The 24,690-nt window shown below is 32.6% G+C and overlaps 2 protein-coding genes across 3 annotated transcripts in view; both read left to right on the top strand.

Annotated features, from left to right (window-relative positions):
- LOC107440853 (major facilitator superfamily domain-containing protein 4A-like) overlaps positions 1 to 10,815 on the top strand; it is a 38,123-nt gene extending 27,308 nt beyond the window's left edge. For both annotated transcript variants that reach the window (XM_043047832.2, XM_043047831.2), the window contains exons 6-11: positions 870 to 962; positions 4,910 to 4,990; positions 6,163 to 6,310; positions 7,282 to 7,352; positions 8,426 to 8,543; positions 10,510 to 10,815. In XM_043047832.2, coding sequence (XP_042903766.1) covers positions 870 to 962; positions 4,910 to 4,990; positions 6,163 to 6,310; positions 7,282 to 7,352; positions 8,426 to 8,543; positions 10,510 to 10,706 — 708 coding nt within the window. In that variant the 3' untranslated portion in view covers positions 10,707 to 10,815. The remainder of the gene's footprint in view (positions 1 to 869; positions 963 to 4,909; positions 4,991 to 6,162; positions 6,311 to 7,281; positions 7,353 to 8,425; positions 8,544 to 10,509) is intronic.
- A 4,855-nt stretch (positions 10,816 to 15,670) lies between these two features.
- On the top strand, positions 15,671 to 21,622 carry LOC107440851 (SWI/SNF-related matrix-associated actin-dependent regulator of chromatin subfamily A-like protein 1). Its single transcript, XM_016053915.3, has 2 exons — positions 15,671 to 15,819; positions 18,665 to 21,622. Exon 2 carries the CDS (start codon positions 18,704 to 18,706, stop codon positions 20,753 to 20,755), a length of 2,052 nt encoding a protein of 683 aa, XP_015909401.2. The 5' UTR covers positions 15,671 to 15,819; positions 18,665 to 18,703; the 3' UTR covers positions 20,756 to 21,622.
- The last annotated feature ends 3,068 nt before the right edge of the window (positions 21,623 to 24,690 follow it).

The raw sequence follows: 24,690 nt of genomic DNA, 5'->3' as shown, positions 1-24,690 counted from the left end.
ACTATAAATAATTCATTGCGTGCTGTTTTCTTAGCTTATTCGTAATCGCATTTTTCTTCTTTTTTATTGTTCCATTTTTTTCCTTTAGAATTAAAATGAATAATTCTATCTTGAAATTTGGAACAAAAAAAAATAACAATTGTATTCCATTGAATCTCTCCATAAAAAAAAAATTTAAGCCCCTCCACCGCTGTTCAACTTTACGCTACATTTTGTTTTGTGGGTTTTCCTGTTTCATACTGTTTTTGTTTTTATAAGACTTAATAAATTGAAATCACGAAGTTTGAAAAAAAATTTACGCGGAGTACAATGAAATTAAAAAATTATAATTTTCCATTGAATATCACTTTAATAAAAGAAATTGTAAACTCTTCCGCCGTTGTTTTAGGCGTTCGACATTACATTTTGTTTCGTTGGCTTTCCTGTTTCATACTGTTTTTTTTTTATAAGACTTAGAAAATTGAAGTCACGAAGCTATATAAAAATTTGTAAACGGAATTCAATGGAATTTAAAAAAATTTGCATTCGAGAATTATCAATTGTTAAGCTTGTAAGTAAAAAAATACTATGCGGGCCACTCTGCAGAATGCAACTCTCCGAAGAAATGCAACAACAGAATCAAAGTTTGGCATGCTGAAAGGACCCTATTTGTTTATGAACTTCTCTTTGAAATACCTATTTGTTCGAAAGTTAGTGCTTCTTTTACGATTTTTGTCTCACTTCTTTCGCTTTACGTTACATTTTAGAAGAAGTAAGGAAAAAGGGGAGCGCTCTAGTTTTAAAAAAATTATGCAATGTAAATTGTGAAATCTTTTTGATTTCATTCTAGTGATTTTGATTTTACTAATATTTTGTTTTTTTAATTTCAGGCAGCTTATGGAGGTTTTATTTATTCATACGCTGTGAAAGGCCCGATTAAAGTTCATAAATCTCACGCAGCTTATTTGAATGCCCTTTTTTGGGTAAGTCAAGAATTTCTTTCATACGATTTGTTTAGTTTTAAATGTGCAATTTACTGGTCAAAGTAAACCAATCAATTTATTCTAAGAAGCAATTTAATAACAACGCGTTGGGTACATGAAGGAGAACTTGACTGATTTCAAAATTAAAAATATCGGAAAATAAGGGATATAGGGGAATGAAACAAACGGTATGTTTATTGTGAAAGCTGTAAAAAGTTTGTACGGAAATTTTGTTAATTAGCTACGAAAATTGCAAGCAGATGGAGCTCAAAGTCACGGATAACTAAAGTGATCAGTTCTAGCGTTAAAACGTGAAAGGTGGTTTTTGTACTCGATTAGGAGTCCTGTATTTTGACCAACAGCGTCATCGGTCTTCTAGTACTATATTGGACTCGATAAATGTGCAGGTTATTTTAGTGTCACACAGATGATCTTATTTATCTATGGCATTGGTAATTTTCGCAAAATTCCAAAATGTCTGCTTAAAATTTTTATATCTTTCACCAATAGACACACAATTTTTTTCTTCCTTCCCCTATCTCTATTTGTTCCTTGAGTTTTTATTTTTGAAATCAGTCAATCCTCCTTTCGAAGCCCGGTGATTAGATAAACAGAGTGTTTCTCAATGACTGCCCTTAATACCATACATTTTTAAAATCGCTTTAGAGAATGATATAAAGTATTTTGGCATCAGGGGAACGGGTATTTAAATTCGAATAAGACAAAAGTTTTTACAAGCTATGGAGAACCATTATTAAACTTAATCGGGTCAACGAACAGTCTTCACATATTTTCGGATGTGATTAAACTGCATTCGCTATTGGTCAAGTAAAGTCTTCGATTATAGAGCTCAAGTAAATTGGTAATTGGTTTTTTTGTAATGAATACTTAAGTGACGAATAAAAACTTATAAAAATTAGGATCCATCACTTAGGTGAAAAATAGTAAAGGGGAAATTGAAATCATCAAATAGGAGAGGATGAACTTCAAGGGTTGCCCTTACATGAAGGAAAAAGTGTACCAGTTTCACTCAACAAATAAAACTGCTTTTGATGATGTTTTTAATCCCTTAATTGCTCTTTCCATTAGTTAGAAGAAATATCATTGTTTGGAAAGTTGATTTTTTTAAATAATAATTTGCGACACCTTTGTATGAACGTGCTTTAAAATGATTCTAAAAATATTAAATAAACTTCCTCATAATGGATACCTTATACATATATTTTTGCACTACCGCAGAGGACCAAGGGGTTCATGTTGGCTAAGACAACATAACTTCGTGACCAATGGAATGATTATGGCAATAGGGTCATCATTGGGCAAAAGGGACCCATTGATCTGAAACTGGGTACACTGCAATCTGCCTATAATGAGGTTCCTATCAAAGCCTTTAGAATGGCAGCTTATTGTTCTTTGCACTGAGTTATCGCGACTGACCTTTTATACGTTATTGATATCTAAGGATACTGATGGACATCTGATAAAAGCTCATTTTAGAGGATAATCAAGAAATAGTGAATCAAATTAAGAGAGAAATTTCATATGAATATACACTACTGGTCATTAAAATTACGAAACCGGGAAGGCGACACTCCACGAACGTGAAATTTGCAGGACGGATGAAGCATGTCGTGGTATGCAAATGATTAGCTTATCATGCAAAGCAGGCGGCGGTAGAGACATCTACAATGTGTATTAAAAAAAAGAGATTTGACAGTTAAGTTTCTCATACACAAATTGAATTTGAGCGTTGTTACCAGCACGCGTCTAAGTTTGATCGAGGACGAACTGTGCCCTACCGGGGTTGCGGTCTATCATACCGAAGTATTGCTGCTCGCGTTGGTCGAGATCCCATGACTGTTAGCTGAATATGGAATCGATGGATTCAGGACGGTCATATGGAACGCCGTGCAGGATCTCAACGCCCAACCCATCACTTACAGCTGAGAAGACAGACATGTTATCCAAATGGTCTTAAGTGATGGTACAGCTCGTCATGAACCCTGAGTCAACAAATGGGGTCATTTGCAAGACAACAAGTGTCTGCAGGAACAGTTCGACTACGTTTGTAGCAGCATGGACTGTCAGCACGGCGACCATGCCTTCGGCTACCCTTGAAGCTGCATCACAGGCGCCTCCAATGGCGTGATCAACGACGAACCTGAACGCAGAAATGGCATGCCGTCGTCTTTTCAGACGAATCCAGATTCTGTATACAGCATCATGATGGCCGCATCCGTGTTTGGCGAGAACGCCCATTGGAAGCTTGCACTCGACATGGCCCATCACTTGGAGTAATGGTATGGGGTGCCACTGAATAATTTATATAAGTGATACACGAAGGTAAACAAGTGCAAAAAGTAGCGTAACAAAACACAGCTGTATAGAGTATCACCTGATAATTATAATTTTACATAGAATCTTATAGTGCGTCTAATAGTATGGCCAGAGACTATAGAACTTCTATAGTTCACTATAGAAGTTCTATAGTGAACTATAGAACTATAGAAGTTCACAGAACTTCTATAGTATGCAGGGTATGTATTCGGGAGACTTCCATAGTTCACCACCACTATAGAAGTCTCCCGAGTCTGAAAATTTTATTAATAGAGCTTCCTTTATGGATTAGGGTTTACTGTTCGAAGACTTTATTAATTACTTTGAAAAAAGCAAGAGAATTCGTTGAGAGATCTACCCAGCCCAAAAGGGAAATTATTCCCCATATTAAACTTTCCCCAGGTGCCATTTTATTATATTATTTTTGAACCATTTTGCTTAGATGCTCATGGATCATGGCGTAAACTGTTTGTCATAGTTCAATTGTATATTATTTTAAAATCTCGTTTGATTTGGTGCTCTAGAACTTAAGCTCTTTGTTTGTTCTAACAAACAAAGTTCACCAATGTTCACCTCATGCACTTTCTTCTTTTCACGCAGAAAAATGTGTTAAATGTAATTCGATCTTAAATTTGCCCTTAACTTTTGCAATCATTCAATTTTGTGAAAATGTTGTGTAATCGGGTTTAAAATCCTTACGAATTATTATAAAATTTTGATTTATATGTATATATATTTTTTGATGTTTATATATATTTTTGAATAAAAGAATGAAAAACCATATGACCTAAAACTATTGAAGAGTACGGAGGAAGAACATTTTTATAAATTTGAAAAAGTCAGCTTTAAAGTGAGCAGAAATAATAGGAAATACAGTCTCTGGCCATATTATGAGACGCACTCTAAGATTCTATGTAAAATTATAATTTACAGCAAAATTAACAGCTGTATTGTTTTTACGAGACTGTTTGCACTTGTTTACGCTCCTGTATCAATAGGTTAACATTGTAATGCAACGCGTTAAAAATAAATACAAATGGGAAGTATATAAAAAATCTCCCGAATAAAAACCCATTACACGTATGTTTAAATATAAAAATACTGCCTAGTATAACCTCGTGCAAAACATGTCATTATTAAAACTCTTCAGTGTGTTTAATAATTTGGTCTAATTATTATAATATACTAATATAATACCTGATATAATAAATATTCTATATTTATATAATATATCGTCTAATGTATCCAATCGTCGAATTCATATTATATATCGTCTAATTTCAGCAATTGATACACAAACGTAAACAAGTGCAAACAGTCACATAAAAACAATACAGCTGTATAGAGTATCAACTGATAATTAAGATTTTACATAAAATCTTATAGTGCGTCTCATAATTTGACCAGGAACTGTTGTTTTCGAAGCATCTTTTTCGACCTTATCGATGGAATAAATCAATATTCTATTTTTAGAACTGATCCTTTAATATTTTCTTAAACTCGTGAACTTGAGTGTTTTAAAAATGTAGTGTGAAATGTTATGTGAATACAAAATGTTATATTATACTTTTCCAATGATAATTTATCTTTGTATCTCTTCTCTAATTTAGGGTATGTTTGCGTTAGGCCGTTTATTCTCAATCGTTCTGGCAACTAAACTTTCATCCTCTTTTATGTTGTTCTGTAACATTGTAAGTAACAATTCGTTTATTTTGGATAACTTTTCGATTTGCTTTTACAGTCAAACTCCGCTACAGTGAACCCGAAATTTCGGTTCACTATAACCGGGACTTCGCTATATCCGTTCCACAAACAATTTTAATTAATCTTTCCAAACTCCCCCTCCCCTTTTATGAAACATTATTTAAATAAATGACCCATAAAATGAGATACAAAAATGACTGAAAAATAATACTTAGTAACAAAAATGTGTTAACTCTTGTTTCTTATTACTCTTCGCCTTGCATTAAAAAAAAAATAGCTGATGAGCAATCCTCAACATCAGATATGGAAACACTTCCCAACTCTCCGGTAATTTTTCCTGAATTTATTTTATTTTTGTAATTGTAGTTCATTTACGTCGCACTAGAGCTGCACAATGGGCTATTGGCGACGGTCTGGGAAACATCCCGGAGGATGATCCGAAGACATGCCATCATAATTTTGTTCCTCTGCAGAGGGGGCACACCCGCTTCAGTAGCCCAACGACCTGCACGCGAAGTCGAGCACTTGACGGTAGAACAGTTTAACGAGGACCCATACCGCACACCCTGGGCCCCCACGCAGACTGATCCAAGTGGTCACCCACCCGCACACTGACAGCAGCCAGTGATGCTTGACTTCGGTGATCTGCTGGGAACCGTGTCTTAACGATCGGTCCACTGCGGGACTATTCCGGTTTTTAAGCCTGTCTAGCCAGCAATTCGAGCACATAAAAGTAGTCTCACCCAATCGCTTAGCAAATTCATCTGCTTTGACTTCAAGCAATCGTCCAAGATAGTGGAAGATGGCGACTTTTTTGAATGCTGAGCCACTTCAATAATGAAGCAAACAAGAAAAATTGCTTATTTCTACATTGCATGCTGTAGATGATTTCAAACATCGGTGTATGTATTTATTTTGAAGTAGAAATTTCAAAATTATTACTTAAAAAATGAAGAAAATAGATCAGTCGAAGACAAAAAAAAGTTCATAATATCCAACTTGTTTTGGTTCACTATATCCACAAAAAATAACATTATACGTGTGTTAGCAAGGCACGGGAGCGAATATTTCGTTCACTATATCCGGAAGATCACTATAACGGGGTTTGTCTGTATTTTACTCGATATTTTTTTTATAATATATATTTTCGATCTCGTAGATGGGTTGCACTGCAGGACTTCTTCTTATGCTTTCTCTAAGATACAACTACGTAGTCTTAGTTTTCGGAACGTGCATTATTGGGGTTTTCATGAGCAGCGTATTCCCAACTGCACTCTCACTCACAGAGCAATATATACACGTCACACGTAAGTATAGATAAAATATAATTTATTGAAGGATTTTTTTTTTTAAAAAAAAGCATATCGTGGGTATGTTGCTTAAAGTGACTCAGTCAAATGCCAAAGTCAAGTACAACTGATTAACTGTATTTTGAAACTTTCAACAGAAGAAATTTTGATCTTGGAAGAGTGTACATCATTTTTGGTCCATGTTACGAAATTATTCCAGAAAGCATGTAACCTTACGGTAACCTTGTCTTGGAATTATTATTTTTTTTTTATTGTCGCGAAAATGTTTGTACTAAAAACCTTTTTTCATTAAAGCAAAAATAGTGCAGTTTCAAACCTTTCATCCTAAAAGGATTAAATATTATTTTTTAAAGCTTTTCTAAAATGTATTGTCACTTAGTCGAACATACAAGACGTTGCGAAAAGAAATCTTATAATGACCTAGATTTAAGATTATTTTCACCCTAAGACTAGTTTTTATTCAAGGATTTTTTTTCCTCGCTTCAAAACCTTAAGACAACCTCAAATTTCAGGTTTTAATATAGAAGGTTGTTTTCTCACCAAGGTTTTGGATTCGGGTAATGTGCGTAGACTAGAGCAGATTGTCACACATCTTGTTTAAAGGTTAGAAGGTTCACACTTAAACCGCATTAAAAACCTTTTTAGGTTTACATTAAAAAGGTTTTTGCTGAGTGAAAATTAACCTTATTTTGCTATCTGGGTATGATTGGCTATGTATATTGACTTGGGCTTTTTTTCCTCAAAATGGAAACGAGCGTTTAAATGAATGGGGCATTTTTTTTCTTCTCCTTTTTAGCCAGTTACTAACTTTGTCAGGTTGGGCAGTATAACCACGATGTTACTAACACAAATTTCTGTTCTAAAATGAGTGCTTAGAAAATATAGATACGATGATATGGATAAGAATAAATAAATCATTAAGTGATTTTATAAACTAATCAAAAACTATTTATTTTTTTCTAATCTAGCGACAACAACGAGTATCCTTGTGTTTGGAGCTGCTGTTGGAGAAATGACAATGCCCGTTATCATTGGCCATGTAAGACCATGCATATTTTTTAATGAATTTTTTTTTATTAAAAAAATAGAATTAATCAGAATATTATTGGCATACAAATTTAAGCATTTTGTACATTGGTTTATACTATTGGTACGCCAAATAAGAAACGGACTACCCAAAATTACTTTTGATCTAATGATCGGATCTTCATGTTCAATTAAAGGTTCGACGAGCTATATGCTAGCGAATTAAAGTTAACACTATTTTAAGCTACGAAATCAGACACAAAAACGTACTTTCTTGGAATAAGCATACCTTTTTTTCGTCGAATTTGGATTTCTGACTCCGAAAATATAGGGATAGCCGCAATCTGAGAAATATGATCCCAACAGTTAGGTTAGGAGAACGGTCCAAAGTTTGGGCCCCTTAATGTTAATTTTACTTTTTGCGCATTTCATTATATCTCGAGAACGTTTTAAGTCAATTGAAAAATTTTTGCCCACAATTACAAAGTTTCTTTATTTAAAGATAATTCCATGCAAAATCACCTCACGTGGCTGAAGGATGTTCTGAAAGTCCCACTGTTATGGCACCGTTGATCATTCTTATGGGTAATTGTGTACTGCATGCAATAGTACCCCATATCATCATACCAGCCTTTTCATAGATGAAGGTACCTTTTCATACAGTGTCGATAACAGACATCCTCCAAGTTTTGCAGATTTAGTTATGTTTCTACAACATCTGCAGAACGAGACGCCGCGAGACATCATACAGGACTTGTATACTTCAATGCCTGACCGTATCATATCCTGCATTCGCGGTAGAGGTTTTTTCAAAAGAGTACTAAAACCTCCATTCATTTGTATTTTTCCTGTTGTAAATGATCACTTTACTTTGATTTCTCAAATCACTTACTTAATATCAACATTTTAATTACGAACGTAGAATTTCGTTTCATTCTGATAACTCATTATTCTAGGTCAATAATTTTGATGGTAACGAGCATAAGTAAATAACAGTGATGAATCCTTTCTTTTAGCCCAACCTTTTTTTTCTTTCGAAAATGTTAATTATCAGGAAACTCATGGGCGAGTTTTCGTTTCTTTCAGGAGTTTGAGAGAGCTGGTCCAACGAGTTTTCTGGTGATAGGGATGATCCTCTGCTTCATTTCAATTATTGCATATATGACACTGTGGCTTGTCGGACTCACACTCCTCAAACCAGACAGTAAGATATCAACCGTTCTGTTCTAGTGTTACATTACATTTTAAATCTGTTGGCGATGATTTTATGCACCACATGGGAACCAAGAAGTGTATCTAAGGCGAATTTCTATACATTAGCATTAGGATGTGCGTTAAGCCAATGCAAACAGTTGACAATTTCCCCTCCTGTATGCCCATTGTTTCCCGCTCTCTTCCTCAGCGTGTGGTCTATCCTACCCTGAAGCCTCTTATTCTTTCTACCAGTGTTTAGCCTAACATGGTCAAACATCCGAACTCCATCCCCTAGATATCAGACTACTAAGTTTAGATCTGTTGCCGTGAAATTTTGAACAAAATCCGAAAATAATGAACATCTGTTTTAGATATTAGGATTACATTTGTCTTCGTAGAGCATTTGTCGAGCGATACTCAACTTCGTTTACATTACGTGGAGAGAAAAAAATCCAGAAAACTTCCCACACTTAAGGTGCATTCGCACGTAAAAATATCCTCAGTGGTAGACAGATCATGAGTTAGAATCTCTCAAAAACATACAGTCTGGCTCCAATCATTGTGGGAGATTTTCTTCACTATGTAACGCACATTTTGGTAGATTCCATAAAAAAGTCCTCCGTGGAGGATTGTTTGTCTCAACGTTTGATCCAGTAGTTCCCTTGAATTATAGGTTGTGTTCAAAATTACAAAGCCGCGGATTCGAACATTGATAACCGTAAGCCCGAAAATGGTCTGCTATTCAACACTGGTATATCAAATAAAAACTGAAATACAAAGAACATTACATAACAGTGGATTCTAAACCACTAAAACGCGTTTGGCGGAAATGCAGTTCAATCAGACAATCCAGTTTTTTTGGTAAGGAATGAAACCAGAGAAGACTACCCACAAGTGAAAGCTCTATTTATTGGACCACCCTGACTAAATATTATTATTGTAACAAAATTACAGTCCCTGTCCAAATTATTAGACGCCCTATAAGATTCTATATAAAATCTTAATTATCAGGTGATACTCTATACAGCTTTATTGTTTTTACATCGACTGTTTGCACTTGTTTACGTTCCTGTATCACTTACATAAATTAGACGATGAATAATATAAATTTGAGGATAGGATACATTAGACGATATATTATATAAATATAGAATGTTTATTATATCAAGCATTATCTAATATATATAATTCTCTTACGTGGCTCCCAAATTTTGGCTGAATTTCTTTTCCGCCGGTGGCAGCGTTTGCTTTGTTTTGTTTACGTTACTATTTCTCTTACACGGCGAATCGACCCATGATTGCCGCTAAAAGTGTCACATTCCAAATCTAGCTGAGGTGGCTCAACATATAGCGCTTTTAAAAACGGAAGCTGAAATAACCAGAGAGAGCATAAGCTAGGCAGAAGTGAGTAGTCTTTGTCGATAGATCTCTATTTTAGTATTTTGTTGAAAGCTTTTTTTTCACGAATTTATATATTACGAATTTATTTGACGATTTTTGATTTATATCACGAATTTATTTGTTTATGCATGTTTTTNGCGAAGCGAGCTTGGTTTCCGAAGCAAACCATATAAGATTGCGTAGCAATTTCCGGGGGTTGGCGAGCGTTAGCGAGCAGGGGCGCAGCCCACTAGTATTAATATATTATAATAATTAGATCAAATTATGAGACGCACTGTAGTTTTTGAATAATGACATGATTTGCACGAGTTTATAGGCAATACTTTTATATTTATACATACATGTAATGGGTTTTTATTCAGGAGATTTTTTATACATACTTCCTATTTGTATTTATTTTTAACGTATTGCATGACAATGTCAACCCATTGATAGACGAACGTAAACAAGTGCAAACAGTGCCAATAAGAGCTGTATAGAGTATCACCTGATAATTAAGATTTTGCATAGAATCTTAGAGTGCGTCGATTAATATGACCATCAGGGACTGTACTTCATAGTTGTTCTCTTTGCAGCCACTCCAGGTATCATGGTGTTCTTTGCCAAAGTGATGCCCCAAACAGTTCAAAAGATGGAAGGAGAGAATACCAATCTAGTCAATCAAAATGTGCAATATTATTCTCGTATGAATAACAGCGCACCCCACAGTCCGGATCAGAGTCCAGAAGGTGTTGTGAGTTTCGTGAGGAAAGAAAACGAAGCAGCTCACTGAAAAGGACACGGATATAATTTACAGAGAAAAGAAATATATTTATTCATTTGTTGAATTAAGAGACTTTAAATTATTGTACAAAATGACGATTAAATCATTTACAATGAAATCGTTCTTGAGTTCTTAAATTGAAAGGATATATCACTATCACCAAATCATAAAAAAATTACTCTTTAAACGTCATCTTGGATTTTAGATAAATTTTTGATTTTCTTGATGTTTTTACCCATTGGCAAAACGGATCTTGGTTAGGATTGGATATCGTCCACACACTTTTTAACTGTGTTCAAAAGTAATAGTAAACAGTACGCATGCGTTGCTATGGCGACCGCTGCTGTTTTTCTTTTTTTTCTTCCCAAGCTTTTCTTTTGCCGAATTTCTCTATCACCAAACGGTGTTAGAGAAATTCGAAAAAGAAAAATAGAGAAATTCATAATAGTTCTTAAAATTGTTCCTTTAACGTGGTTTCGTTATAAGAAAAATTTGCATACTTAATGTTAAAATAACAATAAAAAGACTAAAATTAACTTGACATCTTAACCCATTTCTCTTTTTTTGTTTTGAATAATTATTTTAATTTAAAATTATATGTTTCTACAGTGGACTGTTCTTGTGTACTGATTGTAGATTGAATTACGTACAGCTCTCTACTTTATGAAAAGCAAAAATGTCAAAGACAAGAAGTTTGAATAACACGTTTTAAAGACGTTAAAAATGTTTAAGAATGAAATACAGTGAAATACCTTTTGAAATAATTGGTGTTAATGTTGATTTTAATAATAAGTTGCCAGTAAAGGAAATAAGGGGCATGATAGATGTGTGGTCAGCAAAAGGTGCTGTTTTTTGGAAGTGAAGGGCAGGTATTCTTTTCCAAACTTAATAACTTAACTGGAATTCGCTGAGACTTTCCTTGTACAGACTTACAAGGTCACAGCCATAAACTCTTTAACTAATTTCCAGAACCTAAAAAGATGAGAATAATAAGAAACAAAAAATTAATGGAAGAAAACAAATACATACAAAGATTTGGAAACATTTTACGTAAAATACACATACGTCTTGCAGTATGGATGGTGTTTTCTACACTAGGGAAGGCTGCAAGCTCCATACCGCCTATACATCCGGGTTACTGTTTCCAATATATTTTAAAGTCATTTGTCTCACAACGTGATCATTGTGTTTTGAGATTCTTGCAAACGTAGTATTTGATTACTTATGTTTACAATGCTAACAATACTTGTGTTTACAAAGTTAAAGGTGATAACACTATATGGTGCACAGCTTGCAACAAGAACATACAGTAATAAACAAATGGAAAGAGGCCAAATCAAGACTGCCTAAAAAGCGAGTTATTCAAAAGCAACCATGTCACATTTTTTAACAATATATCTATAAATAACTAAAACAAATTTTTACTTCAAACTCACTAGAATTACTTCATAACATTAATACCTTATGAAAACGGTAGATTTGAGCTCAGAAATTATCTAATTTACTTCTTTTATTGAAAACAAAATTATCCGTTTGAAAATATCGCCTCGCAGATTAAGCTGTAGTAAGCAGTTGCGAACTTTCTATCCGGAACTAGAGCAGGTATGGAGCTCGAGATTGTTATTGTTTACATTTATATTGAAAACACCATCCATATAAACATTAAAATTTTACAATATACAACAATTCGAAGACGTTTAAACTTAAAGAGAGAATACTGAACAGTTTAATAATAAAAATATAATTTAAAGTTTAACCTGTAAAGAATATATACTAGCAAATTTTCTCAGATTAAGTGTTTAGAAATAATTCAAAAACTTTAATGTAACAATTTTACACAGTCAAACACCATTAACCCAATAAAAGACACTGTTCAGAAAATAGATGTTTTTAAATTTACTTCCATGATAATAATTAAAAAAAATTGTTAGAACAAAAATAACTAATAGCTGGTTAAGATAAGTATAAAGTCCACTAAAGTCAAAACAGTTTTGTCTGAACACTTTCGCTACCGCTCTACCAACCTCTTTTTAAGTTGTGATTTTTACATAAGAGATGTTCAACATGCCCAGTGAAAACTGGCTGTGATACAATACAATTTATTTTAATCACAGAAGAAGAGACACTTAACATATAAATTCTCTCAACCCATAAAAGATAAGAATTCATCATTTAAAAGTATTTGATAAAAAAAAAATTACATATAAAATGTTTCAACTCAATTTTTTCATAATTAATTTAACTTTTTTATGCTGTTGCATTAAATTATTATCCTTCGACTTACATTTTCCTTGTGATTTCTGTAGAATTAGTGGTTACCATTTAATAAACATCTAGTTTCTTTAAGGAATAACTCTAAACGTTTTGCTTGTGCAAAACCCACAACTTCCCCTTCTAATTTTCATAAGATTTTAACACAATTTCAAACCTAAAAACCTTCTTAATTTTTTAATATATTTTAGTGAAATCAATTATTTGAAAGTAATGGAAGTGTTTCATAATGGTCTACACCACGTAAAATTAAATTTGTCTCCATGGAATATCATTTCGAAAAAATAATAAAAAAATTTAAGCTATGCTCAAAATTCACAAAAAAAGATACTGCTTTAAATTTGAAAAAAAAATAATTTAAGTGCCTATTTTAGAGCCCTTGAATCATGTGGAATGTTTGCTTCCAGTTCGTATATTTTTGGGGGCGAATGAAGTTTTCAAAAGAGAATTACAATAAGTACCACACTTACCATTAAGGCATTATTAATACATAATGCCTTATATTTACCATTAAGGCATTAATGTATTTATAATGCCTTAATTTTAATTTATGTATTTATAATGCCTTAACTTACCATTAAGGCATTATAAATACATAAATTAAAATTTTCAATTTACTTTGATAATATTGGATTTTTCTAAGCATAATGGGATTTCTACATAGGGAGGATAGCTCTTAATATTATTTTTAAGAAACCTCGTCAAAAATTTAAAAACAACATTGGAGTTCACAAACTTATTTAACAAAAGAAAAAAAGGCTATCGAAATTTGACAAATCACTGTTCAGGAAGGCGAAAGAAATATACAACAAAACACATTTGATTAAATGACACATTTGATTTGATTTCAACAACCAATTAAACCTGTTTTGATGTTTATCACATCTGCTTTTCTAAATTGTAATTTGTCAGAATTCAACAGTGTATTTGTTTTCCCCTTACTTTACTAATTGTTATTTGCGTACTTTTCGTTTTCCTTTTTGATAAGAGTTATATGAATATACTTATCAAGAACGGTATTTATGAAACACACTCTATATTATACATTAAGTGCTGTATCTATGCAAGCAAAACGAACAATTGTTTTACAAAATAATTTACGTATCTGTTTATGTATGCTCCCAGAAAGAAAAAAAGTTTTTTTTTTTCAATCTTCAATCAAATAATGTAACTTCGAACTAATAAAATTTAATCTTACACAAGTTAATAGAAATGAAAGCAAGTCCTAAAGAATTCAATTCAACAGTTTGACTTTTTGAGTTATTTTTATAACTGTTACATATTGTAATAGGCATCATGAACATTCCAAAATGAAGTTGCAAAAAAAAAAAAAATTAANAAAAAAAAAAAAAAAAAAATTAAACATTTTTGATCAACATGAAAATTTTCCAGATACACATGTAAATAATTTTAAATTATTACACATGGAATTCCAGTTCTTGCAGATTCTCACCAACCGGTAATGGGCAGGGACTGATCAAGACAAATTCAGGCCCAAGGCCCACCAAATTTTCCGGGACCCTAACAAAATATTTTGAAATTAAATTCCTGAAGAGTAGTCCTAACAAATAAAAAGAATCTATTGAATCACATGATTTAGGAGAAGCATTCTAAAAAATTTTGAAAGCAGATGATTGAAGATTATTTTTCAAAGATAAAGTTTACGCATCCAAATATTAAAGCAAAATATGAAACAACAAAACAATGTTGTATGAAAATAAAATAGTTTGGTGATCACAAAAATTGAAATCAGTGATTTTTGCTAAAAGTCACCGCCTTCTATCCTCAACTTTACATATTTGTTGAGAATAAGCTTTTAGTTCTTGTTGACACTAATCATTTATAACAGACTTAGCGAATATGATTTCTCGTTGCATTTGCTCAAGCTGTTGGAATAAAAATTGCACCATCTAAAATTCAGCTGTACTTTCGAATTTAATTAGTGCAATCTTTACTCGAGTTTGGTTTATCACAATATTGAGAAAATTTGAAATAAAAAAAAAATGCTTTTTTTTGAGAAAAACTGACTTTTTCAGTATTTTTTTAAAGTAATATTATGGACTTTTTACTAATTTTTGAGGCTTCCCAGAAAGTGTGGGCCCTAGGCCCATGCCTATTGGGCCTAGGCAATAATCGGGCCAGGGTAATGGGCAAATTACTTTTATCTTGATCCAGCTAACAGATGGTTAACTGCATGTAAACAATAAAAAGCTTCCTAAAACAGTAAGAAATTTAGAAAACATGTGCTGTATCCCTCCGTTTATGCCATGCTTATTTTGCTTAATTTGCTCCTTATTTTACCATTCATAAAACTTTTCTGTAATTTATAGATTCTAACAGGTTGCGAGTCTAAAACAAATTTAATATCACAGCATAATTAAAGTGAAACGTTTGCCATGTTTTGAGTGTTATAATTTATTTGGCTATATTTATGTAAAATTACTTCTAAGGTAGCATCATAGCAAACTTGCGGAGTTTAACAAATTCATTTCTTGGTTGTTTCGTTGAAACTTAAATTGAAGAAATAAATTGTATTAAAAATGCAACAAGTATAGTAAAATTTGGATGGCGCGTTTATTCAAGTTTTGCAGTAAAAATCTTTCGGAAATAGTATCCCGGAAGTCTAATGGCAGTTTTATGATCCCCAGCGCCATCTGCGCTGAGCTTTACACGATCCCAAGACACGATCAATAACATTTTTATCTGTAGCATTTTTAGTATGGCAACAACTTTCTGTTTACATTTAAAATGAGAAACCGCGTAGCATTGTTTTGAATTTGTTGTAATTCGAAAATTTGTGTGCAGAAACGAATTATGATTCATTAAAATAATTGATACATCGATATATAATGTTAGTAACATTTTCATTGAATATTAACTAAATGTGGAAGTGTATAGGCAATTATGTTCGATCATAATTGCGATTTTCCAGTACAAGTTCGAAGTGTTAATTTTATTTCATAATAATTTGATTAGCTTCCTCATGTATAGTGGTTAAATATTTCTCATTATTTGTGAAATGTATGATGAATTTTATTTCATAATAATTTGATTAGCTTCCTCATGTATAGTGGTTAAATATTTCTCATTATTTGTGAAATGTATGATTTAAAAATATCCAAATCATGTTGCACATTCTTACATTATGTTTGGTTGGTAATCAGAGCTAAAAAGTTATTCAACTACGTAAGATAGGGATATAGTAATAGCTCTTAAATAACGCATAACAGAACTTAACCCTGGTGAAAGAATTGGAAAATTTCTTAGTAATTTTCATTTTAAATAAATATTTGAATATTGAAATAAATATTTGAAATCATGCAGAGTTGCCAAGATTTAGGACAGAATGGATTAATCTGTGATATTATAAACCGTTCTGACCAAAACTGTCCAAAACCCTTTTATTTAAATTACGTCACAATTTAAAAAAAAATATTGTGAAAAACCGATCTTTGTGCGAAATCAAGCACTTTACGATAGAAGTCCAATGAGGACCGATACCGTGCATCCTCGGTCTCTTCGAAGGCTGATCCAAGTGGTCACCCACCCGCTTACTGACCTCAGCCAGTGTTGCTTGACTTGGGTGCTCTACTGGGAACCATGTCTTTGCGATCAGTTCACTGTGGCATCTTTTGAAATTACTTTGTTGGTAAGAATGAAAAGTAATATCATCATTCAAAGGCAGTATTCAAAATAAATTAAAAGAATCTTTTTACATTTCATCTACAGATTTTTCTTCATGTAAAAACACAAAAAAAATGTTACATGAATATTAGGAAAATTATAATAAATTTCCAGAGACTGAGGGAAGTTGTTAAATTTTGTAAGCTAGCTTTTAAAATTATTGTGACTAAATCACATTTGCTGGAAAATAAGGGAAAATTTATTTTTTTTAAGACATACTTAGTTATTTCTTTTATGATATTGGTCATGTGTGTTTTTTTCGCAGTTAAGGAGTTAAATATTCAATTAATAAATAACATTTAGCGAAAAGTCTGTGAAAAATTTTTTTTTTAAATTCTAAAATTTTTTTTTTCCTATTTCCTTTCGAGAAATAAAGAATTACGCAATGACTGGCTTTAGAATTTAGATTGATACAGTAGGGAACCGATTATCTGGAACGATCGGGACCATCGCTATTCCGGATAACTGATTTTTCCGGTTTTCTGAATCGCTACAAAAAGCCGTTTTTTTTATTGTTGAAAGCAACTAAAAAAAATATATTTGGATATAATCTTAAAAAGAAGAAAAAAATATGAAGTAATACACTAATGATTATTTCCAAAATGATGGTAAGGTAAACATCTTTCAAAAAAGAAAAATCCTAAAATTTTACGAGGAAAAATTTTTTTTTTTTTAAAAACGGCGGGAAGATTTACCGAATTTTGTTCCGGTTTTCTGATTTCCGGATAACGGGTTCTGTACTGCATTATAAAAAGTAGTAGCCAAATAGCAAAAATTTAAAAAAGGTTGACAGTTGACTATACAAATATTTTTTAGAAAAGGAGAATAGTGCCAATATTAGAATATGCGTTCTTTTATATTTAGATTTTTAAAAAAATTCCTACTTTTATATTTTAAAAAAATTATATACTGTTCTTTACATGAAGGATTTTTTTTTTTTGTAAACAGCGCTTCTGTTTTATATTGATAACATATATTTGCTATGATTAAAAATGTCTGTCAGAAAGGTATTAGTACTAGAGAGAATTGTCGCAGAAATTGCGAAAAAATTCAGCAGCGGAAGTAGCCGTAAATGAAATTCGTCAAGAAAAACTGAAATTAGAAACGTGTGTCTTAAGAACACATTTGAATATAAAAAATTAAAAAACTATGTTTAAGCAGTGTGGAATTATTCTTCCAACAAATGCTTATCAAAAGCTTCGGCACTGAGCCTCAGTCAGCCCTGGAAAAGATTCCTTTTCATTGAGAAAAAGTTCTACTCTTCTACAAGTTCATAAACCTCCGTATGTTTGGATCTGGTCTGTAAATGCGTCAAGCATCTTGGCGATTGTTCACAAAATTTGTAACAATCTCCAAGATGCTTATTATTTTAAAATTATTAATTAAATTATTATTAGTTAAATTATTTTGTGAAAATGTAGACATAATTTGGGAAAAAAAGTAGTATTAAAAATCAACACAAAAATATGGATTTATCGTTTCTTAAGGGATACAATAGTAAAATTTTAATGTAAAGTATTTTTCCTAAAGTTGAATTTGTGAAGGTACTGCTAAACGGTATTAAATTTGACCTGGACAGACCTCTGACAGTGCATGTCCTTTCACCTAAAATGTAACTTCAATAGAGCTTAAGTAGCTGCTCTATTCATATAGGTAAATTTTATGTTTTAAATATGATTTATAAAAACTTGATGTATTTGATAATTTAAATCTGTTTTTAAAGTGTGCCGAAACTTGTTTAAATTTTCTGATACATGCGTGAAAACAAAAGATGCAGCACTGTATTAAATTATTTGAAATTAAAAAATAACATTGTAATAACTATAATTTGTTTTTTTTTTTAGTTAACCATTTATTTTAATGTCATTAAACTATCTAAATAAATTTCTTCGAACATGATCTGCATTCTCTCTAAAGTAGCTTATTTATTTCAGAATATTTAAATTTAATTCTTGCGTATTCTTCACATTTTTTTTTAATATTCTTATTAATTTTGATAATTTGTTTTGTAGGATTTTGTTTGCGCCTGTACTGAAAAGTTATGTTTTAAAATGAGTCAACTTACAGAAGAGCAACGAAAACGAATAGAAGAAAATCGAAGAAAGGCTTTAGAAATTAGAGCTAAAAGGTCTGCCAATGAATCAAATTTCAGTAACTGTATCTCATCTTCAGCACCAGCTACAACAAAAAGCAAGAATTTTGTGTCTTCAGTTTCTTCTGCAAAAAGCATCCATAGACCATTTTTGCTAAAGGACCCTGAAGGCAATTTTACTGTTAGTGCACGTAGTTTGTCTTCCAAATTTAAACCAAATGAGACTTTGCTCAATAATAAAACTTCCGAAAATATAAAAACAAAAAATCCTTTTGAGATCAGAGTAAAAGGTCCTTGTGTACTTGTATCTCGAAAACGATTTTTTGTAAATATTGGTTATAACAAGGAACTTATCGATGTATTCAAAAGTATACCGAGCAAGTTATATGATGCCCAGACAAAAAAATGGAATTTTCATATCGATGATCACGATAAACTTATAAATCTCGCCAGGCCTCTGCAGCCGAAAACATTTGTCATACCTTTGCCAAAGTTTATTCTGAAAATTTTTTCCAATGCTTCTGAAAATCGAAAAATTGATGAGCGAGATTTGTCCTCGTTAGATCCAAAATTACAGAAATCTTTACTCCCATTTCAGAAGGAGGGAGTTTATTTTGCCTTACAACGTGGGGGAAAAGTTCTTATTGCAGATGACATGGGCCTAGGTAAAACTATTCAAGCGATAGCAATCGCTAATTATTTTTCCAAGGATTGGCCTCTTCTTGTCGTCACTCCCTCCTCCCTGAGGTATGCCTGGTTCGAATCTTTTTGTACTTGGCTACCCTCTATAGATAAGCAAGAAATAGGCATTATCTCCTCTGGCAAAGATCACATACCGAATAATAAGGTTGTCATAATAAGTTACGATCTACTTTCCAAGCTTCAAGAGGCCATTATTGCGAGAGGATTCAAATCCGTAATCTTCGACGAAAGCCATTTTTTAAAGAATCATAAAGCGGTGCGGACGAAAGCATCTCAAGCTGTAATGAGAGGTATGAACAGAATTATCATGCTGTCGGGCACTCCCGTGTTGTCTAGGCCGATCGAGCTTTTCACTCAAATTTCTGCTCTGAGGAGAGATTTGTTTAGTTATAAGGAATATGGGATGAGATATTGCAATGGTAAGGAGATGCCCTGGGGCCTTGATTTTTTCGGTTCTTCGAATATGGAAGAACTACAACTCGTGCTGGAGGAGGTGCTGATGATTCGCAGATTGAAATCCGACGTCTTAAAGCAGTTGCCTGCTAAAATACGTCAAATGATAGTTCTGAATCCAACTTTGTCCAAGAAAAGTTCGATTCTGAAAATGATGTCTAGCCGAGTGCACGAAGAGAATTTGCAAGGAATGGAAAAAAGAGCTGCTCTGCTGGAATATTACCACGAGACGGGACAAGTGAAACTGAAAGCTGTCGTCGAATATATAACCGATCTTTTGGAATCTGAGAAGAAATTTATATGCTTTGCGCACCACCGGAACGTGATGGATGGTATAAGTGCTGCGATTGAGGCGAAAAAAGTAGATTATATCCGCATCGACGGCAACGTGTCGTCCGAAGATAAGAAGAAACTCTGTGATAAATTTCAATTAAATGATGCGTGTAGAGTGGCAGTTCTCAGCATAACGTCGGCGAATTGCGGCCTCACACTCACTGCTGCCAGCTTGGTCGTGTTCGCCGAGCTTTTCTGGAATCCCGGTATTTTGACTCAGGCGGAGGATAGAGCCCATCGTATCGGACAGGAAGACTCCGTTGTTGTTCAGTATTTAGTCGCCAAGGGTACTGCGGATGATGATATATGGCCGCTCGTGCAGCTTAAATTAGATGTTCTAAATAAAGCTGGCTTGAGCAAAGATAACTTTAAGTCTGCCGATACTCTGCAACGAAATGATGTGGCTCAAACATGTTTGAGTGATTTTTGGGGTGATCTCAATGAAACTTTAGATATAAGTGATGCAGATTTTGACTTAAGCTGTGATATCCCTGAGAAGCGATTAAAATTGGATGAAGAATAATGTGAAACTGTGTGAAAAGATTTTTATTTAAGGATGATAAAATCTCTGTGAGATGATTGTCTATAATTTTCTTTCCTCTAGTTTGAAATAAACAGCTGTCTTCGTTCATTTTCTTTTTTTCAATTCAAAATGTCACTCATGGGATGCTATATATTAAATTTTATATATTTACATTTATGGAAAGTACTGTTTTATGTTACCTTTTAGTCAAGATTTATATACCTCTTAATTTAAAAAATTTCGTAAATCATGTGATTTTTTTTTATCATCTTTGTTTGTTTCTAATTTAATTTACAAAATGCAAAAGCTTTAAACCTATTTTCAAAGTTTAAAAGAGCATGAACCAGTTTGTGTTCTACAATAATGAGAATATTTTATATTATAATATTTGTCTTAAATATCTATAATTATACATTATTATATATTGATTTTATAATGTTTTTGAGACAACCGTTCAAATTTAGTGGTGAAATCTTAAGCAAAGTCTTGAAGTTGGCCTGAATGTTTTTAAAAAGATATTTTTGATATATATATGTGCGTAATTTTTCAGATTCCTTATATAAATGTATCTGTAATGTTAACTTGTTAATTGCAAAGATTTCTCATTTAGCTTGGATTTTTTTTTTAATTTGGGAATTTTCCCCTTAAATTTTCTGTTAGTGTTCACTCATAAATGTGTGTGGTAATTAATTAAATTTACTTTAATAGTTTTATTATATAATGTTTGTCACTTGAAAAGAATGTATGATTTTTAAGTGCAAAGAACCATTGTGTATAATTGATTTTATTTTCTGTTTAAGTTTAAATAGTTAATTCTAGTGTGATGTGTATTATTTTTCTTCATATAAATAAATTAGCCTACCTGAATTGCTCTTCAGTGATTAAATCTTTCATTTTTTAAAATTTCTTTTACTGCTGAATAACAATTGAAGTAATTTTTAGTGCTGATTTTAATACTTAAGCTACCTGAAATTGTGAGTAATCTGAGCTTAGCTATTTACATGTATGCTTTACTGAGCTATTTATGTGTATCCTTAAAAAAATTGTGTTTCAGTTGATTGTGAAAGTCTTTTATAAAGTTCACCCATGTTTAGGTTAACTTTTGTGGGAAGAGTAGTTATCGACAATGTCAACCTTCTTCTATGATTAGGTACTCCCACTTAGAATCGAGTTAACATGTCTCATATACTAGTGAACAGTGGCGTACGCAGAATTTTTTCAAGGGGGGTGCTTATAATAAGAATTTCCACAGCTAGACAATTTTGAATTTTTATTTAGACAACATTGTTTAGTTAAATTTTGATTTGATTTTTTATGTTTAAGAACATAATGTAATATTTTCTGAAAAATGTTTAATGTCATATGGGTGGAAAGTAACACTTTGAGGGTCACTTTCACATTCATCAGATTTTGTTATGCTAGAAACGTTTTCTTCAACGGAAGTATCACATTTCTGTACAACAGAAAAACTTACATTGGTACTAGATGCTGTCACCTTATTAATTTCAGATCGTGATTTTTTCTCAAAATAATTAACAATTGCTAAATTCTTGCGTTAAAAATTGTTAAATCCTAAAGAAAAGCAAATATATGTATATATTGGCACAGAAATATCCGCTATGCTACGATCTCAAAGTTTCGAGCTGGAATGAATAACTTCAACGAGCACAGTATGGGCGCTTTTTCATTACACGACACGATACCGACAAAATCGGACGACAAATGTGTGAACGACAATGTCGTTGCCGGATCGTTTAAGCAATTGTTTTTTCACTTGTCCGATATCGTTAGTCCGAGAAGTAGAAATTCTTGTTCATTCAATGTTTTGAGCTTGAGTGTGTAGAGACATAAAATTTAAATAATTTATTTGAACGTGTTTTGAAAAATTATAAGTTTTAGTTTTGAATTCGTTTTGGCAACGGAGTTAGATATATAATAAATGTTGTTGTGTTCTAAAATGTTTAAGAAATAAAATATGTTATTTTTTTGATAAAATTATTGGTAGTATCGTAAATTGGCGTTCATTTAATTTAGTTGGCACAAAGACCCAACAAGTGAGCAGTTGCTTGTGTTCTGCTGTGATTTTTTTCTGCAAACTTTAAATATGCCGGATGATAATCGTCGTCTCAAACTTCTTACTTTATTTTAGAAGAAAAAAGCTAGCAGTGCAGAAACGTTTTTGGGTGCACGAAATGGTACTTACGTATTAACGCCACCGCAGCTACAGATTTGGCGGTTTTTAAGTGCCGCCAATCTACACTTAAAATTATGTCTGTAATCACTTAACATTACTTAAATTCTTTAAATGTTTTAAAGTATTAACGTTTTTTTCAAATCGAATTAAAATATTAGTTTCATTTAGAATAATCTTTTTAGATGATTTTTTAAATGAGTTTTATCAAATTTATCTTATGAAGCCGTTCTATCATGTTTCAAAAAAATGTTTCAGTTGAATCAGGGAACAGACTTTATATTATTCAATCAAGCAGAAACCAGTAGTTAGATCGAGTTCTGTTTGAAATACATAAGGGTCTTTATTTGCCTTCTTATCAAACCATTACTATTATAAAAAATACCATCCCTTCATTAAAGCATATAATGAATTTATAAAAATTTTCAATGAAACTTTTATGATTGTTTACGTCTTTCAACCTCATTATAATGTAAAAAATGCAACTTCATGAAATTAAAAATTTATAACCAGACATGAGAATAAATTATATAAAACTTTTATTTTCGAATTTTACATTTGACATGATCTAATAAAATATTAAAATTGATTAAAAGAATGAAATAATGATATCAAAAAAAGAGATAAAACAGGAAAGATACACAACAACTAATAAAATCGCCACTATTTGAGGAGAAATTTGCTTGCCTAACCGACATTTGATTCCGACAAACGATATCGCCTTGTCGGATACGACATAATCGTTACCGAATCGGTGAGTGAAAAAGCGCTCCGTTGCTGACCATGTATTTTACTTGTCTCTATGTCGTTCGCCGACAATCGGATCCGTTTTGTCGTTATCGTGTCGTGTAATGAAAAAGCGCCCTATCTCTTATATTGTAACTGATTTCTTCACTAGTCGAAATACTGGCGACGACGGGTTCGGCGATTGAATGAACTTTTTGTTAAGACAAAACAGATTTAGCGATAAGCTTCGAAAGACAAGCGGCAGAGATAACTCTTAGTCTGACTAACTAACTCCACTGTACTCCGTTCCCCCTTTTATATAATTTTTCAGCGCGTCTCCAAAATTCTCGAATTGTCTCAAAGACGACAGAACGTCTAGGATTCCAGAATCATCGCGTAAAGACCTCGCAAATGACAGCCAGTCTCGAAAACTATACTGGCAGGACAGAAAGGAACCAGTCCATAACAGTATCACGTGAATTTGGTTTCAAAAGTACAACTCTATTATAGTAAATGTTTTTTCAGTATTCTGAGAAATACTGTGAGAAAAAGAAGTAGGTAAAAAAAAATATATAGTCTTAAAAAATAATAGTTCCCATAATTTCTACTAAAATTTTTAGTTTAGCCATTTTGTCTGAGCTCAAGGGGGGTGTTTAAACCCCTCCCTTGCGTACGCCACTGCCTCCCTCCAGCAGCGAATTTGCTTGTCTGGAGGTCTGCCTTCCAGTCCACGGTGATACGTGAAGCCTACCGCAGTTTAGCTTCAAAAGCTCTCTCCTCTCATCTTCGCAATATACCTTTAGGGGCACACTGTGTGTTTTTCGATATTCTGGAGGGTTATGCATGTAGGAAATAATTTTATTTTATTGGGAAAATTGGAAAAAAATGGAAAAATTAGTTTATTTGATCTTTTTCGACTTCTTTTGTAACATTTTGGATATTCTAGCATGCATGGGGTGTTTTCTGTGTGTGAAATCCAGCAAAGAAAGCGTAATGGAATAATAAAAAAAAAAAGAAT

The sequence above is a fragment of the Parasteatoda tepidariorum genome, chromosome 8, assembly GCF_043381705.1.
Source record: "Parasteatoda tepidariorum isolate YZ-2023 chromosome 8, CAS_Ptep_4.0, whole genome shotgun sequence".
NCBI classification, from domain to species: Eukaryota; Metazoa; Arthropoda; class Arachnida; order Araneae; family Theridiidae; genus Parasteatoda; species Parasteatoda tepidariorum.
Note: the sequence above shows the minus strand (reverse complement) of the source record. Positions and strands in the feature narration are given on the sequence as shown.